At 38.9% G+C, this 24,657-nt stretch overlaps 2 protein-coding genes across 7 annotated transcripts in view; both read right to left on the bottom strand.

Moving 5' to 3' along the window:
• The window catches only part of LOC306994415 (solute carrier family 24 member 2), a 97,327-nt gene extending 91,882 nt beyond the window's left edge, over positions 1–5,445 (bottom strand). For all 4 annotated transcript variants that reach the window (XM_079604900.1, XM_079604902.1, XM_079604901.1 and 1 more), the window contains exons 1-2: positions 5,188–5,445; positions 2,777–3,757 (exon numbers count right to left, since the gene is read on the bottom strand). In XM_079604900.1, the coding sequence (XP_079461026.1) occupies positions 2,777–3,643 (867 nt within the window). In that variant the 5' untranslated portion in view covers positions 3,644–3,757; positions 5,188–5,445. The remainder of the gene's footprint in view (positions 1–2,776; positions 3,758–5,187) is intronic.
• Positions 5,446–7,503: 2,058 nt separating this feature from the next.
• dok7a (docking protein 7a) overlaps positions 7,504–24,657 on the bottom strand; it is a 38,609-nt gene continuing 21,455 nt past the window's right edge. The window contains exons 7-13 of one of the 3 annotated variants that reach the window (XM_079604898.1): positions 22,612–23,405; positions 21,034–21,082; positions 19,921–20,385; positions 16,525–16,613; positions 9,999–10,074; positions 9,760–9,915; positions 7,504–8,440 (exon numbers count right to left, since the gene is read on the bottom strand). In XM_079604898.1, the coding sequence (XP_079461024.1) occupies positions 8,295–8,440; positions 9,760–9,915; positions 9,999–10,074; positions 16,525–16,613; positions 19,921–20,385; positions 21,034–21,082; positions 22,612–23,405 (1,775 nt within the window). In that variant the 3' untranslated portion in view covers positions 7,504–8,294. Of the gene's footprint in view, positions 8,441–9,759; positions 9,916–9,998; positions 10,075–16,524; positions 16,614–19,920; positions 20,398–21,033; positions 21,083–22,611; positions 23,406–24,657 lie in introns of all 3 variants that reach the window. The other 2 variants (XM_079604897.1, XM_079604899.1) reach the window with 2 other exon arrangements.

Here is a 24,657-nt window from a genome sequence, read left to right as displayed (position 1 = left end):
CAAACACTGTTGTTCTAAATCTAAAGCTCTTTGGTCTTTCATTCTTATATCTACATTTCAATGTAACGTTCTACAGTGACAGTAATCTGCTGAGAGGGGTAACAAGTACACTGTAAACCTTATGAATTATCTACACAAGAAACACCAATGCAATGTAGAAACAGAAAATATGTATCAGGCCAAACATTACAGTTGTATACAGTAGCATACAACACAACCATAAACATATGTAAACCAAAAGTATATTCTTTAGAATACAGTAAAAACACAATTGTGTTTGTGGCGTCTCTGTTCAAAACAGGTAATCTGACCTTTGACCTATTTATAGGCCTATACTACAGTAAAGCAGTGATTGGTTAGTGAACAGCAAATACTGTAGTGTTTGCACATGTGAGGAGTGTGTGTGTGGCCTGGTGAATAAGTGTAGCATTTTGATTGGTTGTGTTTGGAAAAGGAAAGCAAGTCACTTCCCATTATATTTTTGTGTTTTAGGTCGAGAATTGTGTGTAGTGTTTTGAAAAAAGTGTTTTATGCAATTGAAAACTGAGTCAAAGGCTGATAAATAGCTTATGGTTTTGGAGATTTGGTGTGTAGTTTTGCATTTTGAGTGAGAGGTTTCAAAAATCGTGTGACATGAAAAGATTTTGTGTGTAAGCAGTTGGAAAAAACTGTAATGACTGCTGGGCATTATAATTATCCTTTATTCTTTTACGTATATCATTATTAAAATCCCCATACAAATACATTAACAAACTCCAAACATTATTGGCTTAGTCGCAGGTATTAACAAGTCCAAGAACAAAATCTCATGTTCAACAGTGGCTTTATCTTTATCTTTTTCTTTTGTTGTTTGAGTACCATTGGTGACAAACAGCTGCTGATATATTAGGCTGCTGTCACTTTAAGACGAATGCACGGACCTAATTGAATGATACACATCCGTTTTCTTTTTCAATTGTTTACAAAACATAACCGAGTGTGTTTGCGAGAATACTCGCAGAGACAGGCGTTTTTACTTAATTTTACATCCATGTATTTGTTGAAGCTCAAAAATAAGAGAAAGAAACCTGAATTCTGTGTTCACCATGCTGTCTGTGTGTGCGTTCAGAAAACAGTGTCAGATTGCCAGGAAACACTCAGATACAGTTTTCTTGCACTTGATGTTTAAACTTAAAAACAATGATAAAATGACAAATGATAAAATTTCACTCTATGTTGGTTAAACTTTGTAATTAATACGCTGATCGCATGCACTCCGAAACGGGGAGCTGGCCATTACGGATCACAGATCAACTACGATCCCTTTACTATTGCGGATGCGCACATAACGATGTCGATGCTGAAATGATATATCGTGCAGCCCTAGTCCAGACACCAGTACATAATCATAAAAATACAGCACACACGCTGTTAGAATTGTCTTGGCATTGGCTTAAAGTTTTGTCGTCAATATTTACTACAATGACAATGGCTGGAGAATATGCCTCTGAAGCTGTGAAAAAACTACCTGGTAAAACTACTGCCCTATTTTGAAAAATAAACTTTGGAGGTGGGCTCATTTGTTTGTGAGAGTCTAATGTATACGATTGTATACAGTTTTACTTGTACAACATAAACGAGGTGCACAAATTGCATAATTTCTTGTGGAACAATGATTGAGAGTAGATCTTTCAGGCGAAATCTGACATAAACAATGGACAATATATCAATATTTCACAGATTTAGCTCTTTTGTGGACAAAAAGCTGTTTTTCAATGGATGCTTGTCATGGAGATTTTACCCAAGTGCGACGGATTGGATCGATTTATCAATTTCATAACAAAGGTATGAAGTTGATTTAGCATTTTGTTGTTTGCACAAATTACAATATTACTATTGCTGGAGGATCTATATCGTAACACCGTAGATTGGCACTAAACCCTTAGAGCTTTCAAAGGATGTATAATTTGTTATCATTCTCAATATGTTTAGACAGTATTCTATATAGTAAATGTAAATGATGGTAAATAAAGTGACGTCAACCCCGAGTCAAGAGGTTTTTAAGGTACGTTCCTTTGGAAATTGTGAAACTTCTCGTGTGGTGCTTGAAGATGCTTTGACAACTGCAGGGGTTAGGGATTAGGCTCAAGGTTAAACTGCGGTATTAGATCATGATTATTGTTAGTCGAGGCCTCGTCGCAGTAGCGGAGACGAATGGATTACGCTACATAAAGCCTGCAGGATTATTTCGGCTGCATCCATGACTACCGCATCACAAATGAAGAGCTTATGCCTTAATGAAGAACCAAAACACAGGAAACTGCAGGAAAACTATATTCACAGTCATGCATGAGCATATGCATATGTATCTGAGTGTATGCCATAAAGACAACTTCTACCTGTTGCCTGGCAACATTTGAGTTCTGACTCGGGTCCAGTATTGTGTGTTTCGAATTTATATGTTTCTTCATCATCCTCAGGATCTCTTGTGCAAATCCCAAATCCAGCTGTCTGGCAAAATAACCTTTCAATCACTGTCCACGTATTATTAACCAAATAATAAAAGTATACGGAAACAACGGCCCTCCAGGACAGAAGTTGTAGATCCCTGGCCTACACAACGCCATCAATGTGTGGACTGTGGTGAGGACATCAAGGGCTTAGAGCGGCTATTGGTATAGGGCCTAGTACAAGATTACTATTGCGTAGTTAAAAAGAAATAGGTCTAATCATTTGTGATCAAATAGGTCTACAGTGGTTGGACAGACAGAGGAAGGAAGAGATGTTGTCAACTCACCTTTGGCTGAGCCTCCACTTCCACCACCTGGTTTCTGTTTGTGATGCTCTTGACAAGAGACTCTACCGTCCCATTGAACTTCATGAAGAGCACATAGGTGGCGTAGACGAGCAGCATGCTGATACTCTCCAAGTACGTGATGTAGTTATCCAGGAAGAAAACTATGAGCATAATGAGGCCGATGATGTAGAAGGTGACGTCCCTGAAAAGAGGCCACCACGTCAGGTTCAGGATCTCCTTCGAGAATACAGCACACATTCCAATGACGAATAAGATGTTGAACACAGCGGAGCCGACAATGGTTCCGATGCCCACGTTACTGTGGGAAATGAATACGCCAATGACGGAGGTGAAGAGCTCAGGAGCCGAGCCCCCGGCCGCCATGAAGGTGGCGCCTGCCACGTCATCTGAGATCTTCAGTTTCTCTGTGATGACCGTGAGCGCGGGGACAAAAAACTCGTCACAAACGATGGCAAGGGCAATGAACATGTAGATCATGCCGAACATGTGTAACACGACAGCGCCACGCCGACGGTCTTCCAGGCTGAACAGGTCAGTCGGATAGTCCCCTTGACTCTCGTTTGACTCTGCGGACGAACGCATGGCTATGGGCGTGTCCTCCGAGAGGTTACTGTGGTAACCCAGGTGTGTGGATAGCAGTGTTCTGTGTGGGGCGTGGCTCTGAAGCCCCTCCCACTGAGCAGTAGAGTGCCACGAGAAGGCCACTGCACTTATTGCTACGAGACTGATGAGGAGGCTGATCACCCGCGCAGGCCTGAGTTTTCTCCATAAGCGCTGGCGGGCACAGACAATCTGACTGTGCTGTACGTCGGAGGCCATGGCCATTCTCTCTGCTTCAACACTCATGTGCTCTCTTGTTACGCTACGGTTAGGCTTAGCGCATGCTGGGAATGCTACTTGTACAATAAATCTGTGGAATCCAGGTGTCCTTCAGCACACCAGAGGCTTCCTCATATTAGCCTGAGAAAAATAATCACACAGAAAGGGTGGGGTGGGGGTTAATCACACATCACACAAAGCCAACAAGATATATGCTGCCAGGTCAGTGTCCGTGCGTTACGTATGTCCAAGTGCACTAAGTAAACGGTGTGTGTGTGTGTGGAATGTGTGAATCTGTGAGCATCTGCGATCGCTGACTTGCTCTTACTCACAGCTGCGTCTGCATTTTCAAGGTCACAGTGAAACGGCACAATGTCAAAAGCATGTCTGCATCCCTCTCATGCCCTACGCAGCAGTTTCACAGCATGAACCTTATATAACCAAAAATAAGATCTAAATAAAAGCTCAAATTCTTCAACAGCGATACTACTGCCTCTGCCATACTACTGACTGCCATGAACACAAATGTTTTCATTTCGACTCATTGTTATCTATAAACATGTTTTCTGAAGACCTACATTTATTAGATTGCCACATAAAAATGCTTCTGAACATCTGAATGGAACTTTCATAGTGTAATTTCAGATCTACTCATGCCAGTGTTACGACACATTTAAAAGTCTTCTCTTCCTCACTATATCAAGGCTATTCCTTCCTCAATGATCATGATATTAGAATACTAGAATGAATGAAAATAATTAAGTCTGATTAAAATAGGTATTTTATTTACATATTTTCTTTAAAGCATATTAAAATGATTTACTAGATACAAGATACAAATGAAGTGCTAAGAAAAAAAAACAGAAAGTGAAAGTGCAGTACAAAAACTGGAAGTGTCGAGTCAGTTGGTAAGTACGATTAGTTAGCTGTACTAAATCTGTAGTTTATGTTGTACTTTTACTGAAAATAATACATAATTCTTATTATTACAATTAATAGTTGTATTAATAGGTATAGGCCTAATAATCGAAAATGGGAGTTGGTTTAATTTGTTGTTTTGGGAATACTGACATTTGGACATATGTAGGTAATTGATTAAATAAATAAACATTTCTAGATCTATATTTCTTCAAACCCCTTACTATGCACGTCGCGTTGTTATTCTCTCTCCCAGTCATTTGTCAATCATGTTATGAACATCATCCGTACATTTTTCCATGCGTGGCAATGTCACTTCTAATAATGCTGTCATTTATCATGCTGTTATTAAAGGGGGGTATGGCTGTCATACCTGAATAATCACAGTCTGTCGGACATGCAACAGACCTGTGATTCTCATGACCTCTGAGCTCTGTGTGCCGAAAAATAATGGATATATAGGCTAAATAATTAATAGTCTGATATATGAAGGTAAGTTCTGATCTAACGCAACGTTGTCTGCTCAATACTCTTAACAACACTAATGATGCATCATGTGCAATGTACAACGCACCATTTCTGAACTGTATATTAAAAGCAAATAAGCACGTTGATAAACTCACTGGTCGAATAAATGAAAAAATGTGACTTACATTCAGAGGTGATGGATGAACGCGACGGTTCGGCGCGACGCATACAGCAGGTTGACAGTCCGCGTGCGTCCTCTCTCGTGCCCTCCAGTAATTTCTTTCCGACTATGATGATGCTGGTGATGTTATTTAGGGGAGGAGCTCCGAAAGAGCGTCTCTGTGTCCAATTTCATGCTCTTATTCCCAGACATTACCTATGGCGAGGAGCGATGTTCAAACCGACCACAACCCCTCTCTCTTTCTGTGTGTGTGTGTGTGTGTGTGTGTGAGAGAGAGAGAGAGAGCAAGAGCGCGCGCACAGGTGTCGCCCACCACGATTCCGCGCAGCCGTGTGGTTCTGTGACATCACAATGGCCCAAGTGGAAGCGTTACCGTGGTTACGGCGTTCTCCGACAGGAGAAGTCTCACATCATCACGAGTTTCAAATGATAGAGAAAGCACAAATCATCATGTTCACACATACTCCCTCTCCCTTCCCATTCACAAATGATATGACACGCTTTTTATTAAATGAAAGATGTCGCACCAAAAAAAAAAGAGATAAAGGTCTTATTTTGCTTCATCGTGAGTCTGTCCGTGTTAAGTTCATTTATTCAGTTTCTTGAGCGAGCTGACAGGAAGCTGACACTTCTTTTTTGTTATTCAAAAATAATGGCCGTGTTTACTTGCACTCTCAGGAGACAGAAGTGTGAAAGAGTTGGGGTGTAGGAGTGTTGCTGGTGTTTAGTCGGGTTGCCATTTGTATGTGTGTGTGTGTGTGTGTGTACGTGTATTCGGGTAATTGCTTTTATGCACTGTGCAGATCTATGCAGTAGGCTAGGCTACTTTTTTGCTGAATCTATTACAATTGCCCACGCAGAATCCAGAACACTTTCGCCCTCATTAACACACACACACACACCGCTGTCTAATTAAGATTGATGGACACAGTTCAGAGTGAGTAATGATTTACAGTGCCTCGTGTTAACTCACTCTATCAATTTATGATTGCGTAGTCTGTCCTACTGATCTTGAAGATGGCGAGTAACCCATGACACGCATGCAATAGAACATAGGCTACACTTATAGAACATACTTTTTTTGCGGTCACAAAGTAGCCTATAAGTACCTGCCTACTCAAGAAGAGTGCGATTTCGGACGCAGCCCTGAACTACGGAGCTGATGGGGAGACGCACTATCTCTGCAGGCAGCGCACACATGACGCATAGTGGGAGCGCAATAAAATAGCCTACGGAGCGCAAATGAATGGGAAAAACCGCTGCACCTTGAGACAGGCTCTTTTAAAATATTTTAACTTGACACGATGCAGTGAAATCACAGCGCTGAGTATTAACTCCCGTAAAGCCAGTCGCGAGGGCAGCTGTCTGAGCGCGTATTATGATAACTACGGTAATCTACAGGCATCTTAAAAACATGGACTATAGGCGTTTTTCATTCATCGAGTCTTCTTCAGCAATAGGCCTATCCGCCTTTCAATCAAATAACACCAAAGCCTTTCATTTTCTTAAGGAAAATATTTCAGAACTTAATCTTTGTTTTCTAGCATTGCACTTAGGAACATACAAACTTATTGATACAAACTAAAGATAGTTTATCTTATCTTTTCTTAACTTAATCTTTCTTAAGATTTTCGTGAATCCGGCCCCAGAATCTTAGTGAGGTCACCTTTATCATGTTGCTTGCAGTGTAGATTTAAAACTTTAATGCAGTGTGCTTTTTATTTCTGTCTGTGCAAATCAATGCCATCCAATTACCATCCTAGCTAAAAGGCAACCTTCTCTGAAAGTTCTGTCAATGCTTTCAAAGCTAAACGTTCTTCCAGTAAGGTTCTTTAATAACGTCCTCACAACGTCAGCACAAACATCGTTCATGGAACGTTTTTAAAACATTTAAATCAATAAAAACTGGACGTTCTAAACGGCCAGAGAACATTGGAGAACGATTAAGTTTCTATAACTTAATGGAATATCAAAACGTCCTTAGAAACCTATCAAAACGTAACAGCTGGGATGTTGAACTATTTTCTGAATCCTTTAATTTCTTTAAAACACTTTGTCGTCATGGTGTCTAAGTTTAGAAATCCTCGCTAAACTCCAGTGTTGTTTTTTCTCTTGAAGATAATCACCAGGAACACGAGGAGATGATTCTATGATAATAGATGTTTATATTTTCCACCAGCTTCACGCTGGCATGTTCGTGGCAGGCTCGACTGCCGCTTCTAAAGCCTCACGCTGTCCTCTGGCGGCGAGACGATAAAACTACGTCTCCAGATAAAACTTAGACTAAACTTTCCAATAATAATAATAATAAGAAACAGTTGGCTATTGAACATTAGTTTTTATTTTACACCTGTATATACAAACGATTATTATTAGCATTATTGTTATTACTTTTGTCACAAAAACTTTGATTAATATAATATCTAGCATCAGCATTATGTTTTTCATATATCACAGTTCAAACTGTTCACTTCCTTCAGTGCTGAAACTATGGAAAAATACAGCATGTGATCTACAAAGGACACTGAACCCCTGCAATGCATTCTGGTTCCAAAATGAATCTAAAATACAAAATCAGTACCGGTAGTTTTGTTTAAAAATGATCGTCTTCACATGACTTTAATTTAGGTTAATAAAAAGACTAAAAAGTAAATGCAGCATATTTATTACAAATGCAACTAGAAAGTAATATTCAGCATTTAAAACTAAATAAATTAATAAAAAAACAAATAAATAAAAATGCATTTTTGGTTCTGTGCATTGCACATATTCATCTAACAAGAGAATACAGATATTTTATCAATCCATGTATTTACGGCTTACTGTACACTGAATGTGTGTTTAACATGTTTATCTAAGCAGTGTGTGTGAGAGCTGTATACATTACTGTACATTACTGTATTTAAATCATTTGTGTATATGCTATGATTAACACTGCACACTCACTCACTATTCACTACATAGTGAAATCCAGTCGACTATATGAGAAAATGAGAAAACTTCTGTATACACTACATTTATGTGAAAGTAAAACACAAAAAAATAGTGTTTTGGTCAGTTTGTCTAGAGCAAGAGACGATCATGAACTCTCCAGATGAAGTGTCTCTCAGTTCAGTCCTCTTTCAGTCCTCGTCTTCTCCTCTGCTGCTCCAGTCTCTGAAGCCCTTCCTCTCGCCCCAATGCATGCTGGGTACCTGCTCTGTGAGCCGCCTCGGTCGCTGCGATGTCAATCTGAGCGTATTTACAGGAGCTTTTCCCTGAACAGAACCAGAACAAGACAGATGTTGATGTTGGCCTGAAAAAGTTTAATTTATTACTTTTATTCAGAAAGGCACATAAAAATGATCAAATGTGACAGTAAAAACATTTATGTTACAAAATATTTATTTTTGAACTTTCGATTCATGAAAGAATCCTGAAAGAAAGTTATCACGGTTTCCACAAAAGTATTAAGCAACACAATGTTTTCAACATTGATAATAATAAGAAAAGTTTCTTAAACAGAAAATTAGCATATAAGAAGGATTTCTGAAGGATCATGTGACACTGAATGCTGGAGCAAAAATGCTGAAATTTCAGCTTTTCATCACATGAATACATTACATAATACATTATAATATATTTAATTAAAAAATATATTAGCAAAAAACACAGATTAATATTTTAAATAACTACAATAACCATATACAAATAAATAATGATAAACAATATATAAATACACTGTATCTAGTGAAATTTATATTTTCAGATGTTTGTACTTGCACCAAAGTGAGTGACATTTATTATTGTATTTGAGCTTCAGGCTGTTTTGCTTAAAAAAGAGTAACATCAGTTTTTGTCAGATGGGTTGTATCTTGAATGTGAGTGTGAATGACTTGAAAGCAGCTGCTTTGTTTGTTTAACTTAATAATGAATACTTCGTATTATGGAAGCTTGTGTCTACCACAGTATTACAAATAAAAAAGGTAACTGCGATTATCTCACCAGCAGAGTATTCTTTTTTTCTTTTTTTGCAATTGCAAGTTTATGGATTCTAAAATACCCAATGGTTCAACTACACATCATCAGTGATAAACCTAGGGTCATAGGCCGTTTCGGGAGTTAGATCATCAGACACCCTAGCCTGGGCGGCCCAGCAGGGTGTGATCAGTCCCCGGCTTGTGTCCAAGTAGCGCACTACCCCATTGATCACCCCTCTTGATCCTGTTCTTTCCTGCAACCCTCTAATACCAAGAAGACTGAGTGTCCGATGTGGAGACTGTCCTGCAAAGCCCCTGGAGCGGGCCCTCCACCCATGCCTTCTACATAACATCCCTCTGCCAATTTGAGATACTTGGCCTTCTTGCGCTCATGGGCCTCCTCTTTTCAGCCTTCCCAAGGTATAGTAAGTTTCAACATGACCACTTGCTTGGAACAGTCAGATGTTAAGACCAAATCTGGACTGAGTGTCGTCCTTGCAATGTCTTCTGGAAACTTCAGCTTTTTTATTCTGTGGCGGAAACAAGCTTCCATATACTATATCTATATATGGTGTTGATGTGTATACACTACTAATTATTATTTGCTTGTTTTGCACCTCTGATGGCCGTGCTGGACTCCTGCAGCTCTAGTTCCATGTAATGCAGCTGTTTTTTGGACATGGGGCTGGTGGGAATATTCACGTATGTTACTCCGTCTCCTCTGAGCCTGTCCGTCACCACTGATCCGTCCCCTGCAAACGCAAACACTCCACCTGAAACGCACAGATCAGACCCACATCAAACACACACACACACCTACAGAAAAGACCACAGACCTCGGGCAAAGTGAGTTCACCTTCAGTGAGATGATGAGAAACCCTTTGTGAAGCAGCACCGCTGTCTATGAGCTCAAACCTGCTCCCCTCCTCCAACTGTCACAGAAAGAGAGAGAGAGAGTAAGATGTTCATCCATGGAAAAACACACCTTCATTAGTCCCGATTCCTGTTTAAAAGTAACATGTCCACACCAGTTTAATCTGTAACTTGTCTATACAGGTGCAGCCTTTATGCTTTACAAATGTAGTTTTCAGGTGACTGCCTGCTAATAACACACTGTTGCGTGTGGCATTGAGTTGTATTTATGTATTCAGTTGTATCGCTTAACCCTTTGATGCACAAGTCATTAAATTAAGGAAAAAATCCCAATGTTTATTTTTTCATTGCATGCAATGAAAAGAGATTAAATATAAGGTATTTTTAAAATGCTAATTACTCATGACATCAGACCATGTGGCTGTAATAAGCGCAGAATGATGAAGGAATACCAACAGTCTTTAAAATTAAATCCAAAAGGTAACACGCAGGAGATCAACCAGAAAACAGAACAGCACAACCACATTTAAACTAAGACAAATTGAACACTGAATAAAGGGAAGTAGGGGCTTAAATACACAAGGAGGATAATCAACATAACTAGAGACGTGCATAACAAACTGTTCCTGAACCTTGTTTGTGTCTATGATTAATCAGACAAACAGGAACGGAACCAAATCAAAATACAAAAAAAACGATCATACTTGTGACTAGGGGTAGGTGATCTGACGATTTTATACCGTGATCGATCTTGAAGATGGCCACGATCTACTTTTCAAGCGAATCGTAGAGATTGTGATCTTTTATGTGTCCTCATAATAAAAATAATAATAAAGTACTGCAATGACGGCCTACTAGATGGCTGTGCTGACTGGCCATATTATATTATGCGTCTTTCTTTCATGCATGGGGACCCATTTGAAAAACCACTCAACAGCAGTAGGGCTGTGCGGTTAATCACATTTTTTAGTTTCTGTTTCGATTTGGACTTCCAACGATTTTGAAAACATGATAATAAGGATAAAAATATAGCTGCAAGCAGCGATTACGGGCCCAGTTACACTAAAGGCACCGGGCTGGTGCTAGATGAAGTTTGAAGCAAATCAGGTAAAAATAAGAGGGTGATTTTAAAGCATTTTGAAAGTGACACACTTCCTGCTGCCAGTTGGTGGCGCTATAACGTTGACTCACAATAGTCACATCCATGTGATCGGCCTCTTACAATGAACTCAATGCTGAAGTTTCATCAAGATCAGTTAATGTATGCAGAAGTTATAACACACTTTCTGTTTCCAATATTCGCCATAAATTAGTTTCCTCGCCACGGCCAAACCGTTTGAGATATCAAAAATCCCCTGGCAATTTATCATCCTCAATGTCTTGACTTCATGCTGACCGAGTTTCGTGGTGTTTGGATGAATTCTCTAGGAGGAGCATTTCAAATGCCAGAACATGCGTTTTTAAACTACCCTAAATAGCCGACTTCCTGTTGGGCTGGCGTAAAAAGTAAAAGCACGAAGGATATATGAACCGATGAGTTCTATAAGTATATCGATTTTCATATTATTACATGCAAGCATGTTTGATTTATGGACCAAGTTTTCGGACCCCGTTCCAGGGGGCGCTGCCGAGCCCCCCTGCCACGCCCGGGTCCCAACTTCAGCCCGGCCCTAATGGCCGCGGGTTCTGACCCATGTGCAAAGTTTCAAGAGATTTGAGCACGTTAAGAGACCCATAAGTGCCCGAATAGTCGTAAGAAAAATAATAATAATAATAATCCGAAGGAAAACAGCCATGAATGCCCACAGTGGAACCGATGGTAGAAGGAGCCAGGGTGGAGTCAGAGATCCAACCACCAGTGGTTGGAGGCCCAGGCAGAGCCGATGAGACAGAGACGGAGCTACACTGTAGGTCCTGGAGAACAAGGTGGAGCAGTGGTGAGGTAGAGCGGCTGAGGTGAAGCCAGAATACTGGAGGATTGAGGCGCGGCCATTGGGACCAAGGACCAAGGTGAAGCCAGAGGGAAGGCGGAGCCCGACAGAGCCGAATGGGTGGAGGGATGAAATGCAGCCGAAGGCTCGGAAGACCGTGGCCTAAGCAGAGTGATGACTGACCAAGGCGAAACCGGAGGGACGAGGGAGCCCGTGGAGCCGTAAGGACGAGGGTCCCATGAGGAGCCGACTGGTCGATGGGCTGAGGTGAAGTTAAGGGCTCGGTGGCCCAAGGCCAGCCCAGGGATCTACTTGCCAAGGTGGAGCTGGAGACCGGAAGACCCAAGACTGATCCATGCAGCAGAGTGGAGCCAACAGAGGAGCCGCCGAGAAATTTAAGGGAGCCAGCAGAGGTGGGGCCAGAGGACTGGCTGGCTTATGTAAAGGAGGCGGGATAGATACTGACATTGATTTATAAGCAGACCAGAATCAACTCATACAAATGTGCACAAAAGTTTTATTTAACTAAATCACTAACACATAACTAATCTAAAACACATACACACAATCACACATACATGGGTAGAATGGAAAGTGAAAGTGGCTCAAAAAACCGGAACAGAACAGAGGAATGAAGCTATGAAAAGAGTCCTTTAACCTTCTGGAAGAACCTTACTTACCAGTGCCTTACTACAAAGCTCCTTTGTTAACAAAGGGGTTCACAACTTTAGCTAAACAGCGATTTAGTATATCGTACGATACTTACATTTGCCTTAGCTGTTTAAAAGTGCCCGAATATACTTTACAGTCGCGAGGAGAAAGTCTTGATAGTTCGGTCCGATGGTGCTCAAGTTGCAATCGATTTCTTCCGAGTTGAATGAAGAAACGATGGTGAACTTGTGGGAGTTAGTTGACTTTGTTATGGTCGAGGAAGGTACACATGGCTCGATGTGTGTTGAGGCGAGGCCGGATGAGGTTTAACGTGAACAGCAATCAGGAGCAGAAGCCAGCGAGCGCGCAGAGGGAACTTTGTGTTGACTTCAAAAAGTTCACCAGAGGTCACACCTTTGAGTTTTGGCTTGACCAAGGAGAAAGGTGCAATTCTAAAGCGGGAAAGTTCATTTGTTTGAAAAGATCATTAATTTGCCTGATTGGAGTAAGCTGGCAGTTTGTGTTTATTTATACTCTGATACATATTACAAAAACACACTGCATTCTATGAGAAGGTGATGTCCACCAAAGTGTGAGTCATTAAACAAGGAATATTTTGATAGCAGACACCACTTAGATAGGGCTACAGTACATTAACTAGTAGTAGGGTTGTCGCGATAACCGCAATATTGTAGTACCGTGCTACTGACAAGCCAACTGCAGAGGAATGCAAGTAACCGCAGCAACTGCGATATTCGTGTTTTCTTTAAGCCTAAACAGACAGTGTATGCAAGAGATCGACTCAGCGCGTGCGATTACCTGCGTCTGTCTTTGAGGTCAAGTCATATAGTCCTGAAAAGGTTGCCGTGTCCAAGAAAATCAATGCATTGAATCAATGCCATTGGTCTCTATTAAGTGAAGCATCAACTTCAGCGTTACCCATGCTGGTCAGCTGAGCCTTGAAAAGTGGAGTGTAAAAATAATAAACACCTTGTTTCATTACATATGTTTTGAACGTGTTTGTTGAATGAACGGTTTATTGACTCACTCAAAGACAGTCCGTTGCCGTAACAATGTAACTGCGCGCTGAGTGACAGCCTTTTAATGCGCAGAGACGCTGTTTATTTTCGGTTACATTGGTTACTGAAAATGTCCTAGTTTTTGTGCATGCTGACCACATCATAACACTGCAACAAATAAATCAAAATAAATAAATTGAATTAATTTCCTTCACCGCAACTAGTTCTATCATCAGACATGCATAACACTATACAATATAAAAAGAAAATATACAAACAGTAATAATACACAAAAATATACTGGTTAAATGCATGATCATTCATTAGACAGATCTGTCAATGAATTAGGCCACATTTACACATAGCCGGGTATTTAGAGAAACGAATATTTCCCCCCCTCCGTTTTCAATAATAACATTGTGCACACAACCCGCATAAATACGCCGTCGAGCGCCATCATAACTATGCCAAACCTATGGGCGGCAGTGTAGGGAGAAGGATAAAGCCATGCAAGCCAATCAGAATCCTCAGAATCGACAAGAGAGAACCTAAAACCCTGTTTCTCCCAGTTGACACGACAGCATATAACCGGCGTTTTCAGAAATCTCCACTTTGGCCGGAGTTTTTAGAAATAATCGTTTTCTGGGATAAAAACAGCGTTTTCGTGTAAATGACAGGCCAAAACGCAGAGAAATATCTGCGTTTTCCCATCGTGTAAACGGGGCCTTAGTGGAGATAATTCCATTTCTATGGGACTACATGTCTGTTTTTTATAGCCTGTACTGTTCTCTTATTGAGAACAATCAATGTCCCAAGTGTCTTTGAAGTGTATGAGTAGCAGTGTTGGGGCTAGTTACTCAAAAAAGTAATATATTACATATTACTCTCAAAAATAGTAATGCCTTACTTTACTTTATTACTCCCTGGAGAAAGTAACTAGTTATATTACTAGTTAAATTTTTTTTCTTAATTACTTTATAATTGCCTGAGACGCATCAGATGGAGGGAGAACATACAAAGGAGTGTTCTTAAGGGTCTTTATTACGCCAACAACAGACTGGCACGGTCTAGCACAAATAACTACAAACAACTGTACTTGTGCAATCAAGTACAAAAAACAAGTATTAATTTCCTCAATGTTTAACAAACTACGTCTGGTGCAAACAATCAATAAATTTGATTGTCAATTTATCCCATACGGAAATGTTAAATTATTATTATATATGCCAAACTATTTACTATTATACTATTTATTTCAAGTCTACAGATCAAGTCTACATATCCACATTTCATTTTCGAATCTTTTATAGCCTAAATAAAATGTAGGCTATTATTTATTATTATTTTACCTCTTCTTGACCAGCTCATAAAAACAAAACAAATACTACACAAATTCTATTTAAAAAACTGATAATTATATATATGTGACATGTATGTATAAAAACACTATTGTACATACATACAATATATGGGCTGGTTTTATATGTCAATTGTTCCATTTTCTAATAGGTTTTATATGTGGGCATATATGGTATATATTTTATATGGATATATTTCATATATTTTCATATATGTACATATATTACATTTCCGTATGGGATAACAAGTCCAAACTTTTTGCTGCTTGTGGGGCTGCTCGTTCATGTCACTCTGTCGCTTCGCAACGAGCTTGAAGTGTCCGTGCTGTCGGAAGCGGTGGAGAGCAGCTTTCTCCCCGGGCAGAGTGTGCACTTCACCGTCAAGTTATTTTCCTTCCGTTGAACATATTCAAAATAATTACTGAATCTCCACCCGTCGAAACTAGCTTTCTGTTGCTGGGAACCTTCCTCTGAAAAGAGCTTGCCGTTGTTGACGCTTCCATTTTCCCCCATCTGTCTTTGAGGGTGCCGCTCTGCGGCTGGCTGCCGGTTGTCGACCAATCGGTGATGGTAAATTATATCTCGTGCCAAACCCAGACCAATCACTGTTCCATTCACGCCCTCCTCCCCTTCCCTTCTGTTCTCTGTGTTGTGTGCCTTGTGTGTGATGGTGCTACTGGCAAATGTAACGCAAGTAACTAGCTCGGGAAAACTGTAATAATATTACCATTTTCAGACGAGTAATGCCTTACAAAAAAGTAAAAGTATTAAAAAAAGTAATATTATTACAGTAACGCATTACTTTGTAACGCGTTACACCCAACACTGATGAGTAGAGCAAAAGGGTGATAATTCACAGCGGGGAAACCAGACATCAGGGAGTCTGCTTGGGTGAGGAGTTGTGAAGATTAAGTGTAACAATGGTGTGTTTGATCGGTCCAGTCGTTACATCCATGTTCGGTTTTCTGTCAGGCTGTGGCTGTAAAGAGCGCATGAGTACCAACAGTCTTTAATAATAAATCCAAAAGGTAACTTGCAAGGAGTTGCACTGAACAAACGGAACTAAGAGCTTAAATAAACAATGAGGCTAATCAACAAAACTAGAGACAGGTGTGAAACATAATCAGTAACCATAGAAACAATCAGGGATTGGGAAACCAGGCTAACAAGAACAGATGAGAACCAAAGTAAAACAAAATGAAATTAACATAGGCCTACTCATGACAACTTCAACTTAGACTTATTATATTATTAACTTATTTCAGTTAATCTATTTTTCATCTAATATTTATATTTAATTTTATTTCAGATTTCTTTTAACTGTGACTTTTAATAGGTTTGGTTTTAGTAGACAATAACAATACTGCTCTCAAGAAATTCTGACATAGCATCTGCAGTCCTTGGCCCTTGTAAAGAAGACAACACTCTTTTAAAAATCTGTTGTGCATTAAAGGGTTAATCGAGCACAGGTGTGTTAATTGCACTGTGTTGGGTTGCATTTGTATTTGTGCACACTTCTATCAAATGTAATTCAAAAGGAATATCTTCACCTCTGGGCTCCTCTCTGTTGTTCGACCATCCATAATTTCATAGGCAGGATCTGGTCTTGCTTTTTCTCCCCAGATTTTATCTTTGTTATCTGCACAAGATATAACAGTATGAGTGACATGGGTATGTTTTGCCTTCTGTAAATTGTGTTTTCATGGCTGATTTGCATGACAAATAATACACTAGGTTTTGGTCAGAAGATGTGCAAAAAAAGAGAAGCGTGCAGGTCCGTTTACATACACATATGCTTAGTTTCATGCCACCAAAGAAGAAACACAATAACATTAAAGCACTACAGTTGTTTTTTATAATCGCTAGCTAGAACACAATTCTCAATACTTAGGTCACTTTTTCAGAACTCTCCAAACAGTGATCACAACAGCAGTTTATTTGCACTAAACTGTGGATTATTTATCATTGCTTTAGCACAAAATGCATTCAATGACTACATCTTTCAAATGACAAAAAAAAACTTTTCTCACTTAAACACAACCACTACCAAAACTCTAAATTTGCTCGTTTGCATTCTCTTCCAAACCTATTAAGTTCAAAACCTAACATAATACAAAATTGAATAAGACAGCAAATTGCCACGTTTCTGCAGTAATATTGAAATACATTACGATCTAAAAAATTAAATACTATCACTCTCTTCTGCTTATTCACTGCAGTATGTTACATAGTCCATATTTATATTACAGACAGTACAAAATTATTCCTAAGTTTTCCCCTTTTGTATAGATGTTAATGAAATTGAAAGACTAACACTTGTGTAGGTGTTCAGCTACATCTAATTGTTTTGATAGTACTTGATTTTTTCAAAAAAGTGTAAGCTTAGTGTAAAGAGTTTTGAAAAAGTGACCTAAGTATTGAGAAATGTGTGTTAGTGATTGTAAAAAATAAAATAAAAGTAAACTAGTGTAGGGGAAAATAATTTTCAAATGTTCATGCTGGATGTTTTATTATTCAAGTTGCTTGCAAAAACCAGTACACTTTAGCATACTTTTAAAAAAGTACTTATTATGAAAATAATATACTTTAAAAGAATTTGCAACCTGTGTGAACTGAATGTAATGCATGTTAACTGCAATTAAATGTAAACGTATTGTTTAAAAGAGAAATTAGACACGAAACAAGCGGTTTGTGAGATAAAACGAACAGTATTTATATCGTTTTTATCTCTTTTACACAACCACGTCCATCTGATCTGTTTACTTAGTCTGCGTAAGCGCCGTAGAGCGCCGGAAGTGGTCTCTCGCATGTGTATGTCACTCATTGTTTACACTAGAACCTATGCACTGAACAGAGATTGTAGGTAGGACGGCTAATAGAAATGGTACTAGTTTGCGCTTATCTGGGATGTTTAAACCGATGTAAAAAAATACATTTACATAAGCTCGCGCGAACTCATCCAGGAGACCACTTCCGGAGCATTCCGGCGCTTGCGCAGACTAAGTAAACAGATCACTTGGACGTGTTTGTGTAAAAGATAAAAACGATATAAATACTGTTCGTTTTATCACACAAACCGCTTGTTTCGTGTCTTATGGTGCGTTCACACCGGACGCGAATAGCGCGTCAGGCGCGAGTGATTTCAATGTTAAGTCAATGCAAAGACGCGTTACGCGCGTAAAACGTGTGTAACGCGTCTTTGCATTGACTTAACATTGAAATCACTCGCGCCTGACGCGCTATTCGCGTCCGGTGTGTAGGGACCGTAAGGCCATCAATGTGCACTTACGATGGGGAATTTTTTAATTTGGACTTTTCTCTGCATGCTATTAGAGACATCTCTGCATGCTTTTGGAGACAGTACCTATATACCTGCATTATATGACTGACAGACAAGAACGGTTTGACCTAAAAATATCAAAATTTAAACTACTGCGGACCTACATCTTGGATGCACTTCAGGTAAGCTAAAACATACCAAAATTCAATTTCAAAGTGAACTATCCCTTTAAGTACAAATAAGTGGCCTTTAAAAAAAGGTTTTATGATAAAGTACACTACAAGGGCACACTACAAGGGCACTTCTGTTTTACAAGTGTAGAGGGACATATCTAGTGCACCTTATGAAATCGTGTACTTGTGTTCAATTATGAATTGTGCATAGCAAGAAGTGCTTGCATTAACACATTTGCATAAAATATGTTTCAGCCCATGAATGATGAATGCAATTTTTTTTTAAACAGTCGTATTGCATATTGATTTATAATATTGGCCATCATACTGGCCTTAATATAAATGTAATATTTAATTAGTATTTCCCAAACTTTAGATATAAATGCATTGGCACATTATTGATCTTGGTTCAACTTTATGACCATCTTGATCACACATGTCAGCTCTGAGAGATTAGTCTACAGTGAAGTTCTTTTAGATAGTGACAGACTATGAGTTACATTAGGTACATACAATCTAGATTATATTTATCTAACACATAATTTGATGCTCTTGGTGAAAAATACACTACAATATGAGTTGGAATCTCCCTCAACCATCTAGAAGGGGTTAGTATTTTGGATACTAAATGTACAAATTTTTTTTTTTATAAATTCATCACTGCTAGTAACAATTCAATTATTAAAGCTAATGACAGATGGTTAGCACTCAACACGAATGGTAATTCTGATTTATTGTTTAATAATAAAATAAAAGAAGTCCATTTAAAAATTATTCATCATTATTACCCTTGTAATACATAATTACCGTAGTCAGTATTGCCATATGTTTAACTGTCAGTATCCTATCCTGGTAGAGCATTTCTTTTTCACTATGATGTTTCTGACAATAAGGAGCTAGATGATGTCTTTATTTGTATGATGGATAAATACCATTGTTGGGAAAAGTTACTATTAAAAGTATTGCAGTGCAATAAAAAAGTAACTACTTACTTAGAGGTAAGAAAAGTAACGCATTACTTTCCATAAGTAAGTGTCTTTTTATGGAAAGAAATGCAATGCTTTTCTGACCTGGCTTGATGCTTGCTCTCTCTTTCAGTGTTTTTTTTTTTAATGATACTGTAAGTGTTTTTGTTCTCTAATGTTATATTTTGTTGAAATGTAAGTTCAGAAAATGATTAAAAAAATTGTTTTACATTGGATAAATCCTGTGTCTTGTTTTAAATCCCATTTTACCTCAGAAGTCAGAAATAATGTATGATGCATGCATCTCCGACATCAACCTTGTATCGAACTCGCTTTCAAGTCCTTGAGCTTCTTCACCCATTCAAATCTTCAAAGATGACGAATGGAAAACAACAATATAGATGGGTTTTGCAGAAGAGTAAAGCTAATTATTAATACGATTAGACAGAGACCTCTGGAGTGATGAGGAAGAGAAGATTGAGTCGTCAAAAAAGAGTTGGGTTAAAGTTGGGGTTGACGTTCTCTTACCTTCTTCAGGTATTCGTTGCAGAGAGACTGGCCTACTGGGATACTCAATGGAAGAGCAGACCGACTCTGGGATGATCGAATTGTTTCTACTCAGTTCTCTGCTCTGATCCTGGACTAAAATTGAGAGTCTGGATGGAGGCGTGAGTCTAAGCAGTCGGCAGTTTCCCTCTCCTTTCCTGCACTGGAGGCAGTTCTCATAGAGGACAGTGTGTACGTTGTGAACGGGGCGTCTGGATGATGACATCGCCTCATAAACGCTGCTACTGACTGATTTCCCAGCAGGATTGTAGTGTGCCAGGAGATCAGACAGACAGGAGATGTATCCCTCAGATCGCTCCTCCTCATTGGTCTGTGAATGTTCAGATAAGGGCTTCCGTGCATCTTGATTGGTCAAAGATAACGCGCTGATCTCCACTGGCTCCTTATTGGTGGCTGTTCCAGTGGGAGGGGCTGAATATTCACCTGCTGAAGTAACACCTGCTTCTTTGAGAGTGTGTCTGTACTTTCCTCACATTTAAATCTCACTTTATATTAATTTTATATGATTTATACTAAAATGCGCTGCGTAATACTTAATGAATACGGGAGGTGTCACTTAATTGTATTGAATGTGCACTTCAAATCTTAAAAGTATATTTTAAGATACACAGATAATAGAATATTAATGAAATAAAAGGCCACTTAAGTGTACTCAAAGAGAGAATCCCTTTTATGGCTGTTTAAAAAAAAAAGAAGTGGTTTATGCCAAATAAAAGTTTACTTTAACATCATAAATGCTTGTCAGTACATTCGGCAGTACACTAAGAAAAATAGAAGTTATTAAAAAACTACATATAAAGATGTACTTACTGTAAGTCCTATTAAAGTGGGTCAAAAAACACTCTAAAGTTCAGCTAATTTCATTTAATATAAATTAACATGGAATTTAATGCCCTATTTCATTCTGTTCATACTTAATTATATTCTTTCCATAATAAGTAGTCTTTTTAAAAGCATGTTAAAGTGTACTTTTTCTTATGGAGACTCCTTAAATAACCCTTTAAGTATTTCACTATGGGATATGCAGAATGAAGGAGAGGTTGTAAAGAGATATACTGGCTGCAGGAGTCTTACTTGGCACAGTGGGCAGTGGAGTCCCTCCAGGACGAGGAAGAAATGTGCCCTGTTTAACAAACACACAGAGCAAATCAATTAACATTACATAACACCATAATCAATGCCACAAAGAACTTAACTGGATGCAGGAGTCTGTTCTTATTGCAGTACACCAGAGGGTGTCGCTTCCCAACACTACAGTATGGAAGCTTATTCCTGCCACAGAATAAAAAATAAATAAAAAAGGTAATTGTGATATGTGGCTTCCATAATATAGGGCTGCACACTTTCGGGGGGGGGAAATTAATTGTGATTTTTCAAACATGTTTGCTGTGCTTATTTGTAGCGCTTTATTATGCAATGGACTGTATAAATACTCGATTCTGATTGGCTGAAAGGTGTGCAATAAAACTGTTTTCATTGTAGCACACATTCGCATACGTCACTCACGCTGTTTTCATGGAAGCACACACACGCATGCGTCACTCGGAGATCGCCCTGTGCAAACAGAAACATTCAGGAGCACAGAAACTTAATGCAGCCCCGTGACTTTTAAAAAATAAAATAGCTTTGCTACTGAATCACTACATCATACAGTATTTATCAGCAATCAGGTAACATCGCTAGAGAGACGCTGAACAGACGCAAGTAATTCACATACGCATCTATATGTCTCTCTCTCGATAATTAATTAAAATAAATGCTATAATTAATTAATTCAAATAAATGTAATATTTTATGTGTCTGATTCAAAGTGAGCAGAATGCTAGATCTAAGGAGCTGTCACTAATGGGAATAACAGCCATTTTTACTCTTCCGGTTAAATATTGCAGTACAGACATCAACAACAGCTTTAAGTTTTCAATGTTGGCAAATGACCATGGTATAAGCAGGATAATCTACGGCTAGCTGTGCATTAAACGATTTGAATGCACTTCACTTCGCATCACATCGTATGGTTCTTTGCCTCCATGTCATGCATTAAAATCGTTTAATGCACAGCTAGCCGTGGATTATCCCTTATGTATTACTACCGGTATTATTAGTATTATTATAGAACCAGAATTGAGAACCAATGGTGTAAATGAACACAGTGCCACACTTCACTCTGAAACATGCAGCACATAATTAGTAGTAAAAAAAAACATAGAATTAATTAAAATTCAGCCTTCACAATAATGCATTAAGCCATAACGCAATATGGATTTTTATCATCCAGCCTTAATCTGTTATTATAGAAAACGTAAACAGAAAGCGGAGTTATTTTAGTGTCACTGAGATTATATTTAATTTATATATATATATATATTATTTATGTTTGTGTGTATATATATATCTATATAGTCATTTTTATTATTGGGTTTTTTTGTGTGTGTTTTTTTCCGTTTTAGTTATTTTAGTATATCAAGTTAAGCTAAATAAAAATGAGCAACTAGCTACAAGCTTAAAATGAGGCAACAAACCAAAATAAAATAGGATTTAAATTTTTTTTAGTTTGTTATTTCATTTTATTTCAGGTAACCTTTCATTTATTTTATAACATTTTTTGCTTTAGTTTTAGTTTTAAACTATAATAACCCTGTGTAATGTGTGTACCTTGAGTCCTCTGCAGATGGGGCAGGTAGTGAAGAGCGATTTAGAGCCGGCAGGAGGAAGTGAACAGTTTGCACAATCACAGCAGCTTTTATTACAAACAAATCCCTGAGGCTCCTCCCCTTTTATTAAGCCTTCCTTTGTCTTTGACTCCTCCCTTTTACCAAGCTCAATAGAATGAATCAGAGCTGAGCCAGAATCTGATTGGGCGGGAGATTCAGAATTTTCGTCAGACTGTTTCTGGACAAATGGCTCAATAAGTCCAGTATCATTTTGAGTTCTGCTACTGTCTCTGTCTCTTTTGTCCTCTGGAGCTCTGGTGATCTCCAGCAGACTGCGGGGAGAGTCATAAAGGTATCGTAGCGACGACGGAATCTGGTACTCATGGTTGCACGTGCACAGGTGTTTCTCTGGGATAGCCGGTGGTGGCAGGTTGAACGGCGGGCCGTATTCCTCCCCCGGACCGGCAGCATCCAGACTGCCACTGTAGGAAGAGAAGCTTCCCGTGTAAGACGAGTGGCTTCCCGTCGCAATGCCACTGTCGGATGAGTTCTGCCGGCCGGATTCTTTTAGCTTCCTTGAGCGAACGGGCTCAGTCGGGACCTGGAGTCCAGCGGAGAGTTTCTCCTCGACCTGTGATGCTTGCGGGTGAGGCGTTTCTGCAGAGCTGGGCAGAACCAGATCGGCCCACGGCGCAGGGCGACCGCTAATGCTGCAGTCTGTGTCCGAGGTGTCAGATGAACCAGATATGCTGCAGTCATCTCCGGTCATCAAAGAGCCAAAACGGGAGCTGGAAGCTTTCAGGACAAAAGAGAGAGCAAAATTATTCATCCTGACTGCACAAATATTTGCACAGATACCTAAAAGAAGTGCACTTATTTCCAATAAATATGCACTTGTAGGTTACTTCGAGTTCTATATGTATATTTTTAAACATCTGTACATGCAGACGATATTATGCAATACAATTCCACTTAAGGCTATGTTCACACTTAGCGTCTTTTTTCAAACTGCCAGCGTCTGTTCTACATTAGAACCCTATGGAGTAAACCGTTTTTTCAAAAAAGTCCTGAGCGCTTTTTTAAACGCCACCGCCGGCGCCTTTTTCTGCAGCTCAGAGCGTCTTTTAAAGTTGAAAAAAGTTTAACTTTTCTGAAAAGAACGCCCTACGTCAAGCGCCTTTTTGACAGCTGACCAATGACAAGCGAGTAGCGAGACCTGTCGTTTCCATAACAACAAGAAAAATGGACACGGTGCCGGTAGAAAAACTAATCGTCCTTGTTTCGGAGCACAAGGAGCTGTTTGATATGAGTACACAACTCTATCATAACATACCTCACAAAGAGGCTGTGTGGGCACACTACTGTTGCAGCTGTTGTTATAGCAACAAAAGACGCGCTCGGCTGCTATTTGTAACCGAACGCGCAGCGGTTTTTTTTTTTTTGCTAAAAAAACGCCGTTGTTAACTTTTTTTTGTCAAAAAAGACGCTAAGTGTGAACGTAGCCTAAGTGTACTTAAAGAGACACTTATTTTGATGAGTTGACTAACCTAGTAAAGCACATGTAAATACTTAATTATAATGTTAACTGTTATTTGATATTGCAATACATCAATGTACTAAATTGCAAATTAATTTTAACAAATATATTTAATAGATGACAAGTTTGAACAGAAATTACGTTAAAGATTTTTTAGTTTATTATTAATGCTTTGGCAGTACATTTATCCATATTTCAAAGACAATATGAGCAATTATACATAATAAAAATGTACTTAAATCCCATTTAAACTCCCTAAAATCAGCTTATTGCATCTAATATACATTTAAACTATTAAACATTTCCATGCAGTCGTGTCTAAAAATGCAGTAAATTGCATTCAGTTCATACTTAACTATATTCTTTGAACGTATATTATTTCCTAGTACTCTTTTTAAAAATATGCTAATGTGAACTTTTTCAAAAAGGAAAGATCTGATGCCATCATCCAAACACATGATAACTTCTACAGATAACTGAAGCGTTACGTAAATCCTCCAGATTCAGGTT

The sequence above is a fragment of the Phoxinus phoxinus genome, assembly GCF_949152265.1.
Source record: "Phoxinus phoxinus genome assembly, chromosome: 2".
Lineage (NCBI taxonomy): Eukaryota > Metazoa > Chordata > Actinopteri > Cypriniformes > Leuciscidae > Phoxinus > Phoxinus phoxinus.
The sequence above is the reverse complement of the archived record's forward strand: the minus strand, read 5'-3'. Positions and strand labels throughout refer to the sequence as shown.